The 17,814-nt window shown below is 50.5% G+C and overlaps 1 protein-coding gene across 1 annotated transcript in view; it reads right to left on the bottom strand.

Annotated features, from left to right (window-relative positions):
* Nucleotides 1-1,948, bottom strand: part of LOC116978933 — a 60,914-nt gene extending 58,966 nt beyond the window's left edge. The window contains exon 1 of the mRNA XM_033030234.1: nucleotides 1,665-1,948. Coding sequence (XP_032886125.1) covers nucleotides 1,665-1,910 — 246 coding nt within the window. The 5' untranslated portion in view covers nucleotides 1,911-1,948. The remainder of the gene's footprint in view (nucleotides 1-1,664) is intronic.
* Nucleotides 1,949-17,814: the final 15,866 nt, after the last annotated feature.

Here is a 17,814-nt window from a genome sequence, read left to right on the forward strand (position 1 = left end):
CAGCGTTGCTGATTGTGTGTTAAAAACAAATACAGCAGTTGCTAGAAATCTGAAATAAAAACAGAAAATACTGGAAACACTCAGCAGGTCGGGCAGCAACTGGGGAAAGAGAAACAGGGTTAATGTTTCAAGTCCAGAACCCTTCATCAGAACAGGGGAAAAAATGACAAACAGTTCTGGCAAAGAATCTTGGACCTGTAGCCCAGTCTAAAGAAGGGTCTTAACCCCGAAGCCTCACCCATCCATGTTCTCCACAGATGCTGCCTGGTCGCTGAGTTACTCCAGCATTTTATGTTTTACTCAAAATATTGATGAACAACTGCAGAAGTCAAAGGAAAGACTTTACAATAGAAAATCTCATGTCATTCCTTGAAGATGCTGACATGATGTTGTTTTAGTAGAGAAACAAGGAACTGCAGATGCTTTTAGATGCAGTTAGTTTAATTTGACGTGCACCCAGATACAGCGAAAAGCTCTCTTTCCTTTCTCTTTGCACTGCCTGTTGGACTAGCTTATGGTTTTTGATTGCTTAGTTTAGTTTATTATTGTCGCGTATACCAAGGTACGGTGAAGTGCTATTTGTTATCCAGTTAGTGAAAAGACTATGCATGATTACAGTCAAACTGTCCACAGTGTACAGATGCAGGATAAACAGTATAACATTTAGTGCAAGATAAAGTTTAGTAAAGTCTGATCAAAGATACTTTGATGGGGTAGATGTGAGGTTGGGACCGCTTTCAAATTGGCAAGCGGACAATTCAGTTGCCTGATAACAGCCGGGAAGAAACTGTCCCTGAATCTGGATTCTTATGCGATATGATAGAACTTTATTTATCCCAGCAGGGAAATTGGGTTAAATAAAGTTATATCGTGTCATATAAGGGTTATTTCAAGTAACCCTTGCATTCACTCTTTCTCTGTTCCTCTCCCACCCTAGTCGCCCTACTAGTTTCATTGTCATCCTGCCAAGTTTCACTCTTTGTATCCACTCGTTATCACCTTCTCCACAGCCAACAACAGACCATTGTGGGCTCCACCTTACCCTGGCTGGCTTTGATTGTGGGCTCCACCTTATCCTTGCTGGCTTTGATTTGATCTTTTCATGCCTTTCATTCATTTGTACTTTGTACCTTTTCACACCTCTAGTTTCCCTCTCCCCTGACTCTCAGTATGAACAAGCTCCTCTAGTATCTTTAGTATGGAGATGGGTCTCGACCCGAGACATCACCTACTCCTTTTCTACAGAGATGCAGAGAAGAGTTACTCCAGCATTTTGTGTCTATACTATTCGGTGTAAACCAGCATCTGCAGTTCCTTCCTACACGTATCTGAATCGTGTGTGGACGTTTTTATTTACTTGGAGCGGATGCAAGAAAAACTTTGTTTTGCAAACTCTCAGAGTAAATACAACGACGCGTTCACGATTACAATTGAAAACCACACACCAGTCCAACATGTAGTGCGAAGAGAAAGGAGAGAGTGTGGGGGATGTGGGTGCAGCTACATAAATAACAAAGGGAGCTTTCAAATCCTTTCACTAAAACTCCTCTGATCGCCGTCGGGAGCAAAGGTCTTATATAAGATCTTTGGTCGGGAGGTGAGTGCAGAGTGAGCCCGCGGTATTTCCTATGTCAGCTGTGTGCAATAGGCAGGAGGGTGCTCACCGTCCCGGCCGCTGCCGCCTCTGCTGCCGCCGCCGCCGCCGCCGCCGCCGCGCTGGACTCGCTTCCAGCATCGCCGCCGTCCCCCTGGTCGATGGCAACAACGGCGCCCGGCCTCGCCACGGCCCAGCAAAGGGCCAGCAGAGCCAGGTGGAGCGGGTCCCAGTACAGCAGGAGAGCGGCGACTAGGAGCCGGCACGCCAGCTCGGCCCACCCCATGACTGGGGGGAGGAGAAAGGCTGTGGGCATCTCCTCGGAGAGGCACAGACCAAAGATCCTATAGCTCAGACTTGCCACAGACTTGGACTCGGCGTACTCTTGTTGTGCTCAAACTAAAAGATCCAAGCTCCCGCTCGATGATCTTTGGTTGTGCTGCAACTCCCGGCAGCGATCTCCTCCCACTTATTTACTCCTTCAGGTGGGACAGAGAGAAGATATTACTGGAGAACCACAGCTCTTGCTCTCGTATCATTGCTGGGAGCTGCAGATGCTGGTGTCCGGAGCAAAAGACAAAGTGCTGGAGGATCTCAGCGGGTCAGGTAGCATCTGAGGAGGGATGTGGACAGGGGGAGGGTTTGTACTCCGAGTTGAGGGAGGAGAAAGCAAAGGAGAAAGGATGGGTGGGGCTGGAGCTGGTAAAGTAATGGGTGGATTCGGGCGAGGAAGGGGGGTGGGGGGTGTTGGCAGATGGGTGGAGAAAGTGACAAAGGGTGGAGGTGGAGTGGAGACAAAGGGGTGTGTATGTGGAGACAGGTGAGGAGTGAACAGTAAAGCTGGAGGTTGTGGATAGTGGGTGGAAGGGGACTGGGGTGGGGAAAGTGGATACAGGGGAAAAGGGGTGGGAGACGGGGTGAAGGAGGAAAGAGAAACATAGAAACAGAAAATAGGTGCAGGAGTAGGCCATTCGGCCCTTCGAGCCTGCACCGCCATTCAATATGATCATGGCTGATCATCCAACTCAGTATCCTGTACCTGCCTTCTCTCCATACCCCCTGATCCCTTTAGCCACAAGGGCCACATCTAACTCCCTCTTAAATATAGCCAATGAACTGGCCTCAACTACCTTCTGCGGGAGAGAATTCCAGAGATTCACCACTCTCTGTGTGAAAAAAGTTTTCCTCATCTCGGTCCTAAAAGATTTCCCCCTTATCCTTAAACTCTGACCCCTTGTTCTGGACTTCCACAACATCGGGAACAATCTTCCTGCATCTAGCCTATCCAACCCCTTAAGAATTTTGTAAGTTTCTATAAGATCCCCCCTCAATCTTCTAAATTCTAGCGAGTACAAACCGAGTCTATCCAGTCTTTCTTCATATGAAAGTCCTGACATCCCAGGAATCAGTCTGGGAGAACTTACAAACTACGTGGAGACTCATAGTCAGACCCTACTCTGCAGAACTAGTGTATGGGTGATTGCCGGTCAGCATGGACTCGGTGGGCCGAAGGGCCTGTTTCCACGCATTATCTCTAAATTATACAAAACTAGTTAAGCAACCACTCCCTACACATTTGGTGCAATGTTACGGAGGGCAATTAAGTGACAAATCTGCACGACTTTGCGATGTGGGAGGAGATCGGAGCGCCCGGAGGAAACCCACGTGATCACAGGGAGAATGTACAAACTCCACACATTAACCCAAATGCACTTTTTCTCCAGAGATGCTGCCGGACCTGCTGATCTACTCCAGCATTTTGTGACTATCTTCGATGTTACATAAACGTGAGGCATTTTAACCTATTTATACTATGGCTCAATATAAACTTCTGGGAAACACCAATTGTCATGGCCTGTCCTCCCAAATACTGCATGCTGGAGGAACAACTTACGGGAAATTTATGGTTGAAAAGAATTAACGTTGATTTTGGTTTCAGTTTCAGTTTCTCTTGCCCAATGTCCTTTCTTTCCTTGAAGCTGTTGCTCAGATGTGCTGGTATTTTCTAAACTTCAGCCCTGAGGCTGCTTTTAATATATCATTTAGGAGACATATGTTGGTGGTGGGTAAATATATCCTGGAGTTAGCAGCAGCTGAGCATAGATATATTGTCAACCAAGAATCAAATACAATAAACCTTCACTATAACAGACCACTGGGGGGGGGGGGGGGGAATAGTGTCCATTATTGCCGATTATTCGCTATAATCGAGTAAGGGATTACCAAGTAATAGAGCATCATTGTATAAGTAGTAGAAACAAAGAATTGCAGATGTTGGTTAATACACAAAAAGACACAAAGTGCTGGAGAAACTCAAAAGTTCAGACAGCATCTCTGGAGAACATGGATGGGTGAAGTTTCGAGTCAGGATCCTTCTTCAGACTCTCGGTCTGGAACTGGGACTGCAATCCAGGAGAGTTGGGATGCGGGTCGGCGGTGGTGACGGAAGGTGCAGCCTGGAAGTGGTCAGGGGTGGCGGTGCATGCCACGTGTGGCGTCGGCAGCCCGGTCTGTCGGTGAAGGTTGGTAGGTAGTAACGACGGTTTACTGCACACATCTCCCAAAGGGATAATTGGAATGTAAGCATGAGTGGAGAATTTTAGTGCTTACTAGACTGAGTGGGACCCGTTGGGTCCCATGTTCACATGGGAGGGCTGGTCCCCCAGAGCAATATTCCACCTCTTCACCAATTCCAATATTGGTGGCCAGTAGGGGGGGAGGGGGTGGCTTTCTGGACCACTAGTATGGGTGTTGTGGGCTGAAGGGTCTGGTTTCCAGAGGGCTAGTATGGACATTGTGGGCAGAATGGGTTCTTGGGCTGGCAGCTCAGTCACTCAGGCCTGGTGGGCTGACATCTCAGTCACTCAGGGCTGGTGGACTGGCAGGCAGCTCAGTCACTCAGAGCTGGTGGGCTGGCAGCTCAGTCACTCAGGGCTGGTGGGCTCGCAGCTCAGTCACTCAGGGCTGCTGGGATGGCAACTCAGGTACTGGTGGGCTGAGCTGGCGGGCTGACAGATCACTCATGGCTATTCCTTGAAATTCCATTTCAAGCAGAGTGCAGGCCACCAAATTCAGTTTCATAGCATTTCAAGCAGAATGCAGGCCACCAAATTCAGTTTCACAGCATTTCAAGCAGAGTGCAGGCCCCAAATTCAGTTTCATAGCATGTCAAGCAGAGTGTAGGCCACCAAATTCAATTTCAAGCAGAGTGCAGGACACCAAATTCAATTTCATAGCATTTCGAGCAGAGTGCAGGACACCAAATTCAATTTCATACCATTTCAAGCAGAGTGCAGGTCACCAAATTCAATTTCATAGTATTTCAAGCAGAGTGCAGGCGGCCAAATTCAACTTCATAGCATTTCAAGCAGAGTGCAGGCGACCAAATTCAATTTCATAGCATTTCAAGCGGACTGCAGGTCACCAAATTCAATTTCATAGCATTTCAGTCAGAGTGCAGACCACCAAATTCAATTTCATAGCATTTCAAGCAGAGTGCAGGCCACCAAATTCAATTTCATAGCATTTTGAGCAGAGTGCAGGCCACCAAATTCAATTTCATAGCAGTTCTAGCAGAGTGCCAAACAACTCATTACATTGTCATTAAGGATTGTCATCATTGTCACAAATGATTTATCGCAAGTACATTGTAGACTCACAGTTCAGGTGATTCATAACTTATAATCACAGTTGTGGACTCTCCCCCGCGATCTTTCAGAGTGACTGACTCATGTCCAGGCATTCAATGTTTTATAGTCCTGCCCTGCCCCCCCCCCCCCCTCTCCGGAAGGGGCGTTACCTTCATTGTTGTGATTGACAGGCGAGAGGACCAATCAGCTGATCTCAAAATCTTTTAAACATTCATAACATTTTTATTTTTCATCGATCGGAAAAATCCTCAGGGCTGCCTCAGCAGAGGAGGACTGTGAGTAAGATGGCCAAAAATCATAGCGATATAGGGTAGTGTTTTTTCTAAAATCAATATACAGCGCAGACAGGAAGAGGTCAAGATGAGCCTTTTAGTTATATAGATTTATCTGCAGTGTCCCAGCGGTGGAGACCTGGGTTCGATTCTGACTACGTGTGCTGTCTCTACGAGGTTTGTACGTTCTCCCCGTGACCGCGTGGGTTTGTTCTCTGGGTGCTCCGGTTCCTCCCACATTCCAAAGACATACATGTTGATTAATTGGCTTCGGTAAGTTGTAAAAATGGTCCCTAGTATGTAGGATAGTGTTAGTATACAGGATGATTACTAGTCGGTGCGGACTCGGTGGACCGAAGGACCTGTTTCTGCGCTGTATCTCTGTATCTGTATCTCTTTTGCCCTTTACCATCCCAGCTGTCTGAAGAAGGGTCTCGACCTGAAATGCCACCCATTCCGTCTCTCCAGAGATGCTGCCTGTTCCACTGAGTTACTCTACCATTTTGTGTCTATCTTTGGTGTAAACCAGAATCTGCAAGGCTAAGACAAGTCGTACTGATGCAGGATCTCATCCATGTCTCCACCTAGATGCTGGTTGACCCGCTGAGATCACCCAGCAGATTGCTTTTATTGCTAAGGTAAGTGTATTGTCCCACTTGCTGGTCAGGGTAATACCACGTCACATGATATTTATACTCTAGTGTAACTTTGAAGTTTAAACTCAGCCTGAATCCAGGGTTAAGACCTAGCTTGAGATACGGTCAGAGAGGAGTTTAGAGAAGGGGTATGATGGGAGACATCTTGGCCGTTAATGTCCAGGGTAGTGGTTGCTTGGGAAAGGAAACATTCTTGGGAGGAGAGTGTACGTCTTGGAAGTGATGACATTCTGGAGGCACAAGGATCCGCACACACTGGAATGTTGAGCAAAACACAAAAGTGCTGGAGTAACTCTGGTCTTGACCCGAAACATTATCCATTCCTTCTCTCCAGAGATGCTGCCTGTCGCGCTGAGCTCTATATGTCTATTGCTGGAGTAACCCAGCGGGCCAGGCAGCATCCGTGGAGGGATTGGACAGAGACGACGTTTCAGCTCTGGACCCTTCTTCGGATTGATGGAGTAGGAGGGGAGAAAGCCGGAAGAAGAGAGGAGGGGGCAAGACAAAATTTGGCGAGGGATAGGTGGATAGAGTTAAGGGGTTTGATTGGCAGATGGGTGGAGTAAGTGACAAAGACTAGAGGTGAAAATGAGACAAATGGGTGTCGTATAAGGGGAGGAGAGGAGTGAAACATAAAGCCAGAGGGAAGCATGTAGAGAGATGGGCACAGGCAGAGGGGAAAGAGAGGGGATAAAAGGAAAATGAGGAACTCGGGAATATCACACCTGGGGGATGTCGAACCTTCTGTCTGAATTCGCTTACTTTTCCTTGCTGCAGAGACTGTGCTTTGATGTATTATTTACGGGTTTCGCATCTATACGAAACTGCCTTGCAGAAAGCTGCAGCAATGTCCTTTGGAGGAGGGGTATGGTGGTAGACAGCTGTGGACTGGTGCAATTTGTGGAATGATTTGCACATGAACATAGCCCTCATCAAAGAACAGGGTGTCATCGACCTATTAGCCTGAGATCAGTGAATGGAAGCTTAAAAATAAAACCAGATACTGCAAAGCTCAAACAAAAACGGAAAATTCTGGAAGCATTCAGCAGGGAAATCAGTATTACTTCTTCTACAGATGCTGCCTGACCTGCCGAGTGTTTCTAGTATTTTTTACTCTCATTATAGCCAAAGATCACTGGGATCTACAATGAAGAATGAGTTATAGAGTCATACAGCACGGAAACAGGCCCTTCAGCCCAACTTGCCCATGCTGACCAACATGCCCCATCTACACTAGTCCCACCTGCCTGCGTTTGGCCCATATCCCTCTGAACCTATCCTATCCATGTACTTATTTAAATGCTTCTTAAACGTTGCCATAGTACCTGCCTCAACTACCTCCTCCAGCAGCTCGTTCCATACACCCACACCCTTTGTGTAAAAACGTCACCCTTCAGGTTCCTATTAAATCTTTCCGCCCTCAACTCTAACTTATGTCCTCTGGTTCTCGATGCCTCTACTCTGGGAAAAGACTGCTCGTTTACCCGATCTATTCCTGTCATAATGAGATGAATCATAAAATGAGATTAATATGATTTATTACGGGGAACATGTAAGTGTGGCGTAGTTGGATTTTCACGAAGCTTTTGATCACCTCCACACAGGAGTTTGTTCACCAAGTTTGGAGCACACGGAATGGGTGATAGACCAGCATGGAATGAGAATTAAATTACAGAACAAAATAAATGGGTCCTTCTCAAGACGGCAGGCTGTGACTAGAGTGCAGCAGGATTCGAGCAAGAGCTCCAGCTGTGTACAATCCATACCAGCTGTTTGTTGAGGAGACTAAATGTCGTAGTTTGCTGACGATACAAAGCTAGGGGAAGTTGAGTCAAGAAAAGGCCTGAAGGGTCTGTCCCACGAGCATGCGACTCCATGCGGCAAGGGCGACCTAAGCGACTCCATGCGGCAAGGGCGACTTAACCAGAAGCGGGGGCCGCGCGGAGGTCGAGTGAGTGACATGAAGTTCGAGCGAAGTCCGCGGGAAGTTCGCGCGTGAGGTACGGCGTTGATGCGGCTGCGGGCCGGCAGGCCGTTGCCCGCGCGATGTCGGGACCAGCTCCGCACAACTCCATACAGCTCCGTCGATCGAAGTGGGACTGGCCCCGCGAGGCCGTACGGCTCAAGCGACCACGTTAGGTAGCGCTTGCCGCATGGAGTCGCTTAAGTCGCGCTTGCCGCATGGAGTCGCATGCTCGTGGGACAGGCCCTTCAGGCTTTGAGGGAGTAGACAGATGAAGTGAATGAGAGTTAGAATATAATGTGGAAAGATTCGAAAAATACCCTGGTGCGTGTCCATAAGTACATCTTCATAAGTTATAGGAGCACAATTAGTCCATTTGGCCCCAGTCTTAGAAAAAAGGGGAGGATAGAATTTAAGACTGAGGTGAGAAAATCTTTTTCACCCAGAGAGTTGTGAATTTATGGAATTCCCTGCCACAGAGGGCAATGGAGGCCAAGTCACTGGATGGACTTAAGAGAGTTAGATAGAGCTCTAAGGGCTAGTGGAATCAAGGGATATGGGTAGAAGGCAGGAACGGGTTATTGATTGTGGCCGATCAGCCATGATCACAATGAATGGCGCTGCTGGCTCAAAGGGCCAAATGGCCTCCTCCTGCACCTATTTTCTATGTTTCTATATTTCTATGTAAGTCTACTCCTCCATACAATCATGGCAGAACTATCTTTTCCTCTCAAGCCCATTTTCCTGTCTTCTCCCCGTAACTCTTGACACTCATACTAATCATAAATCTATAAATCTCCACCTTAACAATATCCATTGACTTGGCCTCCACAGCCTCCTGTGGCAATGGATTCCACAGATTCACCACACACTGACAAAATAAATTCTTCCTCATTTCCTTTCTAAAAGTACATCCTTTTATTCTGAGGCTATGATCTCTGGTCCTAGACTCTCCCACTAGTAGAAACATCCTCTTCACATCCACTCTATCCATAGCATCCTCTTCACATCCACTCTATCCAGATTTTTCACTATTCGGTAAGTTTCAATGAGATGCCCTCTCATCCTCCTAAACTCCAGTGACCTGACAGCTCTAGGGAACCGGTTCCATTCCTCGAGAGCTGACTGTGTGGTGATTGCACAATCTCATGTGACCATATTGGGTTCCTTCCTCATCGCAAAGATTGCAGACTTACAGTTCAATTGATCACCCCTTGTGCGGAGGTGTGCAATGGAATCTGGGGAGCTGATGGGAATGTGGAAAGAATAGGTCACAGGGAGAATTTGTGGGGGATGGGGTTGCTGTGTGAGCTGGGAGAGACGTGAGGGGCCAAAGTGGCCACTTTTTGTGTCCTAAGCAAATATGGAAAACAGTTTAGAAATGATGACAGATTGGGAAATATTGGTGTCAAAAGAGTCCGAAATATCTGTACATGTGTAACTGCAGGCTAACATGCTCACGGACAGCTTCTTTCAAATACCATCAGGTTCTTGAACACCACAAACAGCAACCAAGCAATGAATTACACCTATTTCAGTTGCACTAAGAAATTTGGGCTTCTTGCGAAAATATTTTTTTTTAATATTGATTATTTTGTTTATTATGTTATCTATGAATACACTGTTTACAAGCCTGTTATGCTGCTGTACATAAGAATTAAATTGTTCTTTTTTTGGTACATAAGACAATTAAAAAAATCATAAGTCATCATAAGCCATTAGGAAAGCAGGTGGTTCATGTTCAAATAAGTGAGTGATTTTTTTTGTAGCATTCCCTCTGTGACAGATACATCCTTTTTTTAGATGATGTGATCAAACCTGCACACAATACTCACCGCAGCCCCATACAAGCACAATAAATCATCTTTAATTCTGCTTCAAATCCTCTCATGGTGGAGGCTAATGAACCATAACTAGCAGGCTAGAGAAATGGAAGCCAGTAGGTTGAGTGAGCAAAAGGGTGGCAGATAGCAAAAAGATGTTATTCCATGCGGTCAAGGTGGTGCAGCGGTAGAGTTGCTGCCTTACAGTGAATGCAGCACCGGAGACCAGGGTACGATCCTGACTATGGGTGCTCTCTGTACAGAGTTTGAACGTCCCCCCCGTGACCTGCATGGGTTTTCTCCGAGATCTTCGGTTTCCTCCCACACTCCAAAGACGTACAGGTTTGTAGGTTAATTGGCTTGGTGAATGTAAAAATTGTCCCTAGTGGGTGTAGGATAGTGTTAACGTGTGGGGACCGCTGGTCTGTGAGGATACGGTGGGACCGAAGCAAGAGCGGAACACGCTATCAAAACATGGAGGGGACGGGGGGCACAATTTTTTGGCGGCCACACGCGCATGCGCACACTCACACGTGCGTGAGGCCTCGGAGGCTCAATCCAGCGCTAAATGCAGCTCAACTCTGCCGGTCTCACCGGGTTAACTACAGCCCTGTCTGGACTGACGGGATACCAGCGCTGCTTCTCCACGCTGCCCATATTTCCCGCAAGCCCAGGAAGGCTGTAGGCTCACCTGGCGGGACAGGCAGAGTTAGTTGGGTTTAGCGCTGTTTCTCTGCGCTGGCCCGTCTGACTGCCGACCAAAGATCCTATAGCAGAGGATCTTTGCTGCCGACTTCTCTGGCCATGGGGGGGTGGGCACTTGCGAGGGGACAGGACAACGCCGGAGACCCGGCCGGGATCATCCTGGCTGCGGATGAGGCGCAGGTCTGTGCCACGTCTCCCTCCTCCAATCACCGCACACTGTCCTCAGTCCCACACCCCCCCCCCCCCCCACTCCTCCCTCCTCCAATCATCGCGCTGAATCATGTCCCGCCCCCATTGCCTGCTGACCGACGTCTCTCTCCTCCAATCGGCGCCCTCGATCATCAGTCCCATCCCCACTGTCTCGCGGAAAGCAGAGATTTCATCGGATTTTAAAATCTGGATCACACAAACTTGGGGGGGGGGGGGGGGGGATGTCCCCCAACCTCTCAAAACATGCCCCCCCCCCCCCCGGGTTTTCTGCCCCTGGGCCGAAGGGCCCGTTTCTGCACTGTATCCACAAATTAAAATAAACTAAACTCAGCTGACTTCTAACGCAAGGGAAATGATGTCCAAAATTAGTCTAGAGTATTGTCACAGTCTGCCCTCTCCTCGTTCTCATCCTTCTTCTTCTATGTGTTGTTTTTTGGCGGTTGGCAAACAACTTTTTTGGTGCATTACCGCCACCAACTGGTATGGAGTGTGGATCAAACAACACCATTACATATACTAATAACCTATATCCTTCCGAACAAATTGGTTACCCTAAGAAAATGCAACAGGATTTGATAGCACTTATATGAACTTCCTTGCAAAATATCTACCAAATCAAATTGTATTCTTTCTTTTCTGAACTGCTCACTCATCCGTTCTCTCTCCTCCTCATACCTCTCACAATGTACAATGACATGCTCTATTGTCTCTTCTTGCCCACAGTATTCACATCTACCTGTATTATGCTTGCCTATTATAAAAAGTGTACTGTTCAGACCAGTGTGTCCAAATCTAATTCTTGAGATTACTGTCTCCTCTTTTCTGTTTTTTCCTGCACATCTCATTTCTCCCACTTTCCTCTGGACTCTGTAGAACCACCGTCCTTTCCGCTCTTCATCCCATTGCTTTTGCCATCTTTCCTTCAGTCTTTGCTTAATAATGTCTTTGATTTCAGTTTTACCTATGTTAATACTTAAATCAATTTTACTTCTTTTTGCTACCTCTTTTGCTACCTTATCTGCCATTTCGTTTCCTCTAATGCCAATGTGTGCTGGTACCCATAAAAATATGACTGTAAGCCCCATCATTTGAATTCTGAATAGTCTCATTCTCATCCACTTCACCTCCCAGTACTTATCCACCGGTCCCTCCTTCTCCTCACCTGCCTGCCTGCCACTCCCCTCTCATCAGCCCAACTCTCCTCACCTGTTGCACTCAGTTGCCTCTGATCACCAATTAACCCGGTATATAGACTCTCCTCACCGTTCACACAGTGCCAGATTGTTCTCAGCATTCATGCAAGACTCTCCAGCGATTTCCCAACTGCCTGCCTGGTTTCGACTCTCCTTTCGTCTGTCCCTCGCTGGTTTGTTTGCATCGTGTGTTGGATCTCCTGGTTACCGGACCTTCCGCTACCCCGACTACGTCTCCTGCCTGCCCCTCTTTGGAACCCTCACTCAATCCTGAGACTCTGTGTGAGTACGGTGTACCCATTCCTGTGTTACTACTCTGTGTTACAGTATCGTAATAAAGTTCGTTACCAACTATACCTGCCTGATTCTGTGCTGCTATTGGGTCCAAGCTATACCCGTTACAGTACAATCTGGCCAACAATGGCCTCAGCGCACACAACGTCTCCGTCAAACTGCTTCAAGAGGATTGAGCACACGCTCCTGCAGCACAAAGCTATGCTCACTGCCTCCAACTCCGAGGTTCGACAGGCTGTGTCAAACCAGGAGCAAGCATTGGTTGCACTAGCCACCCAGGTCCAACAACTGTCGACCACCCTCGCCCAGGCTACACCCCATGCTTCGCCTCCGGCTCCGACAGCACCAGCTCCCGGTCCGCCAGGACCATCACCTGAGCCCCGGGTGGGAACCCCGGAGCGCTACGCTGGAGACCCGGAGGGCTGCAACCCATTCATCACGAACTGTTCCATTCTCTTCGCCCTACTGCCCTACACCTTCACCCAGGAAGCGGCGAGAGTGGCGTTTACCATTAATCACCTGACTGGCAGAGCTCGGCTGTGGGGAACGGCTGAATGGGAGCGACGCACGCCAGCTTGCTCCTCTTTCCAGGCCTTCGCCGCGGAGCTTCGCAAGGTGTTTGGTGAGGTTTCGATGGGTCCGGACGCTGCGGGAAGTCTGCTGGGGTTGAGCCAGGGGAACCAGAGCGTCGCTGACTCCGCCATCGACTTTCGCACCAGGGCCCGTCAAAGTGATTGGAACGCCCCGGCCCAGTGTGACGCTTTCTTGCTGGGCTTGAATGACTATATCAAGGATGAGTTGGTGTCCCACGACCTTCCTTCTTCTCTGGATGGGCTTATCGAGCTAACGACCCGTCTGGACCGACGCATCCTGGCGAGACGTCGGGAGAGGCGACAGGGACAGGCGGACCGCCAGCTATCCACCCAAGCTCGTGTTCCTCCGGAGACTGGACTACCCTCATCGGGGCAACCGTCGAGGCAACCCGAACCCATGCAGGTGGGTCGCACCAGTCTCACCCCCGAGGAACGTCGGCGTCGGGGGAACCTCTGTCTCTACTGTGGCCTGGCGGGTCATTACATCTCCAAGTGTCCAGTAAAAGGCCAGACTCACCAGTAGCGGAGGAATTACTGGTGAGTCGAACCTCTGAACTTTCCTCTGCCCGACGCCCTCTTTGTCATGCCCGTCTGCTGTTGTCTGATGGTTCTCACACTCTCGCCACCGTCATAGACTCTGGTTGTGACATTAATCTTATGGACAAGGAACTAGCCTGCCAGCTAGGCGTCAGTTGTGTTCCCCTGCCTGAACCTGTTCCCGCCAACGCCCTCGACGGCGATCTCCTGGGAACTGTTTCTCACCAGACGGTCCCAGTGCGCATGCTCCTGTCTGGTAATCACCATGAGACCATCCAGTTCCACATCCTGCAGTCTCCCCATCTTCCCCTCATCCTGGGTTACCCCTGGCTTCGGCAACACAACCCCAACATCGACTGGAGGACGGGGGTCATCTTGGGTTGGAGCCCTTCCTGCCACCGTGTGCCTGAAGCAAGCCTCAGCTCCTCAACCGGCCACCTGCTCCAGTTCTGCTCCAGATCTGACGGGGGTCCCAGCCGAGTACCATGACTTTGGGGAGGTTTTTAGCAAGTCTAGGGCCACCTCCCTTCCTCCTCATCGGCCCTATGACTGCGCCATAGACCTCCTGCATGGTTCCGCTCCTCCTAGGGGTCGCCTTTACTCCCTGTCCGCCCCTGAGAGAGGCGCCATGGAGAAATACATAAACGACTCCTTGGCTGCTGGTCTCATCCGTCCCTCCTCGTCTCCTGCTGGGGCTGGGTTCTTCTTCGTGGAGAAGAAGGACAAATCTCTGCGTCCCTGCATAGATTACCGGGGGCTCAACGGCATCACGGTGAAGAATCGCTACCCTCTCCCACTCAGCTCCTCTGCTTTCGAGCTCCTGGAGGGGGCCACCATCTTTTCGAAGTTGGATCTACGCAACGCCTACCACTTGGTCTGCATCAAAGAGGGAGATGAGTGGAAGACCGCCTTCAACACTCCCACGGGACATTATGAATACCTGGTGATGCCCTTTGGCCTCACCAACGCCCCGGCCGTCTTCCAGGCTTTGGTCAATGACGTTCTCAGAGGCATGTTGAACAAGTACGTGTTCGTCTATATTGATGACATCCTCATCTTTTCACGGACCAAGGAGGAACACGTACACCACGTCCAGGCAGTTCTACATCGGCTCCTGGAGAACTCGCTCTTCGTTAAAGCTGAGAAGTGCGAGTTTCACTCCCCGTCAGTCTCCTTCCTAGGATCTATCGTTGGCCAAGGGAACATCAAGATGGACCCCGCCAAGGTCTCTGCTGTCACCACCTGGCCTGTTCCTGACTCCCGCAAGCAGCTCCAAAGGTTCCTGTGGTTCGCCAATTTTTACCGACGGTTCATCCGTGGCTACAGTACTGTGGCCGCACCCCTCACGGCACTCACCTCCTCCAAGGCTCCGTTCCGGTGGTCTGCCGCGGCCGACGAAGCTTTTCAGACACTCAAGACACGGTTTACATCGGCCCCCATCCTCCAAGTTCCGGACTCAGAGAGACAGTTCGTGGTGGAGGTGGACGCCTCCGACGTGGGGGTGGGAGCTGTTCTGTCCCAGCGGGCTGCCGGGGACCAGAAGCTCCATCCATGCGCCTCCTTCTCCCAACGCCTGACCCCTGCTGAGAGGAATTATGACATTGGCAACTGAGAACCGTTGGCGGTTAAGTTGGCGTTGGAGGAATGGCGTCACTGGCTGGAGGGAACCGAGCAGCCTTTCTTGGTTTGGACTGACCACAAGAACCTTGAATACCTCCAGTCAGCCAAGAGGCTCAACTCTCGTCAGGCCCGCTGGTCTCTCTTCCTCACCCGCTTCAACTTCTCCCTCTCCTACCGACCTGGGTCCCGCAACGTGAAGCCCGATGCCCTCTCTCGACAGTTCTTGGCGAAGGAGGAGCCTGCCTCTGGCCCCAACACCATCCTCCCGTCCTCACACAGGGTTGCCTCCCTCACCTGGGAAGTGGAGGAGAGGGTCAAGGCGGCCTTGGAGAACCAGCCGGGACCCAGCGCATGCCCTCCAGATCGCCTGTTTGTGGTTTCTGCCCTGCGGTCCAACGTCCTTCAGTGGGCACACAGCTCTCGACTCACCTGTCATCCCGGCATTCAGCGGACCAAGGAGATGGTGCTACGGAGGTTCTGGTGGGCATCGCTGGAGGAGGACACTCGGGAGTTTGTCAACGCCTGTCCCGTTTGCAACCAGCACAAGGTCTCACACCAAGCTCCTGCGGGCCATCTGCTTCCACTGCCTGTACCCCATCGACCATGGTCCCACATCTCCCTGGACTTCGTTACCGGCCTGCCCCCATCCAGTGGTCACACCACCATCCTGACCGTGGTCGATAGATTTAGCAAGATGGCTCACTTCGTGCCCCTGCCCAAGCTTCCGTCAGCCAAGGAAACTGCCGAGCTCATGTTACTCCACATCTTCAGGCTCCATGGTCTCCCCGTCGATGTGGTCTCCGACCGGGGACCCCAGTTTGCCTCTGTGTTCTGGAGGGGGTTCTGCACGCTTGTGGGGGCCACCGTGAGTCTGACGTCCGGATTTCATCCCCAGTCCAACGGCCAAACTGAAAGGAAGAATCAGGAGATGGAGACGGCGCTGCGGTGTATGGTGTCCAAGGTGGAATACGCCCACAACACCCTGACAAGCTCGGCCACTGGGCTCTCCCCTTTCCAGTGTGCCTACGGGTTCCAGCCTCCACTGTTCCCGGCGCTGGAGAAAGAGGTTTCCTGCCCGTCCGTCCAGGCCTTCATTCGTCGCTGCCGCAGGACGTGGACCCAAGCCAGGGCGGCTCTTCTCCGCTCCGTGGACCGTTACGCCACGGCTGCCAACCGTCACCGCACCCAGGCCCCCACCTACCTCGTGGGCCAGAAGGTGTGGCTGTCGACCCGGGACCTTCCCTTGAGGGTGGAGTCCAAGAAGTTGGCACCCAAGTTCATTGGTCCCTTTGAGATCCAGAAGGTCATCAACCCAGCGGCTGTGAGGCTCAAGTTGCCTCGTTCCATGCGGGTCCATCCTACGTTCCACGTGTCCAGAGTAAAGCCAGTCCGGGAGAGCTCCCTGGTCCCCGCAGTCCCTCCTCCTCCACCTCCTCGTCTCATCGACGGAGGCCCCGCCTTTACGGTGCACCGCCTCCTGCGCTCCCGCCGTCGCGGGAGGGGTCTCCAATACCTGGTCGATTGGGAGGGTTACGGTCCAGAGGAGAGGTCCTAGGTTCCTGCTCGACACATCCTGGATGCCTCCCTCATCAGGGAGTTTCACCGGCGTCATCCCGACCAGCCGTCCAAGTCCGCCACTCCTAGAGGGGTCGCCGCCCCTGAGACTCTGTCCCCTCTTCCGTCTGAGGCGCCCCGTGACGACGAGACGGAGCTTTCCTCTGATGGTATGGAGGAGGATGCGGACATGGATGTCTCGGACGAATATTAGCCCTCCTCCGGTCCCCCTCCTCCCACCCAACTCTGTGTGGGATTGGGTTTATTTTCTTTATTGTTTTTTTTTTTGTTTTGGGACGTCAGGAGCCGTCCCTTGAGGGGGGGGGGATTCTGTCACAGTCTGCCCTCTCCTCATTCTCATCCACTTCACCTCCCAGTACTTTTCCACCGGTCCCTCCTTCTCCTCACCTGCCTGCCTGCCACTCCCCTCTCATCAGCCCAACTCTCCTCACCTGTTGCACTCAGTTGCCTCTGATCACCAATTAACCCGGTATATAGACTCTCCTCACCGTTCACACAGTGCCAGATTGTTCTCAGCATTCATGCAAGACTCTCCAGCAATTTCCCGACTTCCTGCCTGGTTTCGACTCTCCTATCGTCTGTCCCTCGCTGGTTTGTTTGCATCGTGTGTTGGATCTCCTGGTTACCGGACCTTCCGCAACCCCGACTACGTCTCCTGCCTGCCCCTCTTCGGAACCCTCGCTCAATCCTGAGCCTCTGTGTGAGTACGGTGTACCCATTCCTGTGTTACAGATGGCACAATGGGCTAAGTGTTCGGCTGGCAACCGGAAGGTAGCTGGTTCGAATCCCGCTTGGAGTGCATACTGTCGTTGTGTCCTTGGGCAAGACACTTCACCCACCTTTGCCTGTGTGTGTCCTTGGGCAAGACACTTCACCCACCTTTGCCTGTGTGTGTAGATGTAATTATGTGAAGCACTTTGGGGTCAATGCAAGTTGACTAAAAATGTGCTATATAAATAAAGAAATTTAATTTAATTTAATTTACTACTCTGTGTTACAGTATCGTAATAAAGTTTGTTACCAACTATACCTGCCTGATTCTGTGCTGCTATTGGGTCCAAGCTATACCCGTTACAAGTATAGCATGGAAACAGAATCATCGGCCCAACGAGTCCACAATTGGTCTTTG

The sequence above is a fragment of the Amblyraja radiata genome, chromosome 12 (genome assembly GCF_010909765.2).
Source record: "Amblyraja radiata isolate CabotCenter1 chromosome 12, sAmbRad1.1.pri, whole genome shotgun sequence".
Classification (NCBI taxonomy): Eukaryota; Metazoa; Chordata; class Chondrichthyes; order Rajiformes; family Rajidae; genus Amblyraja; species Amblyraja radiata.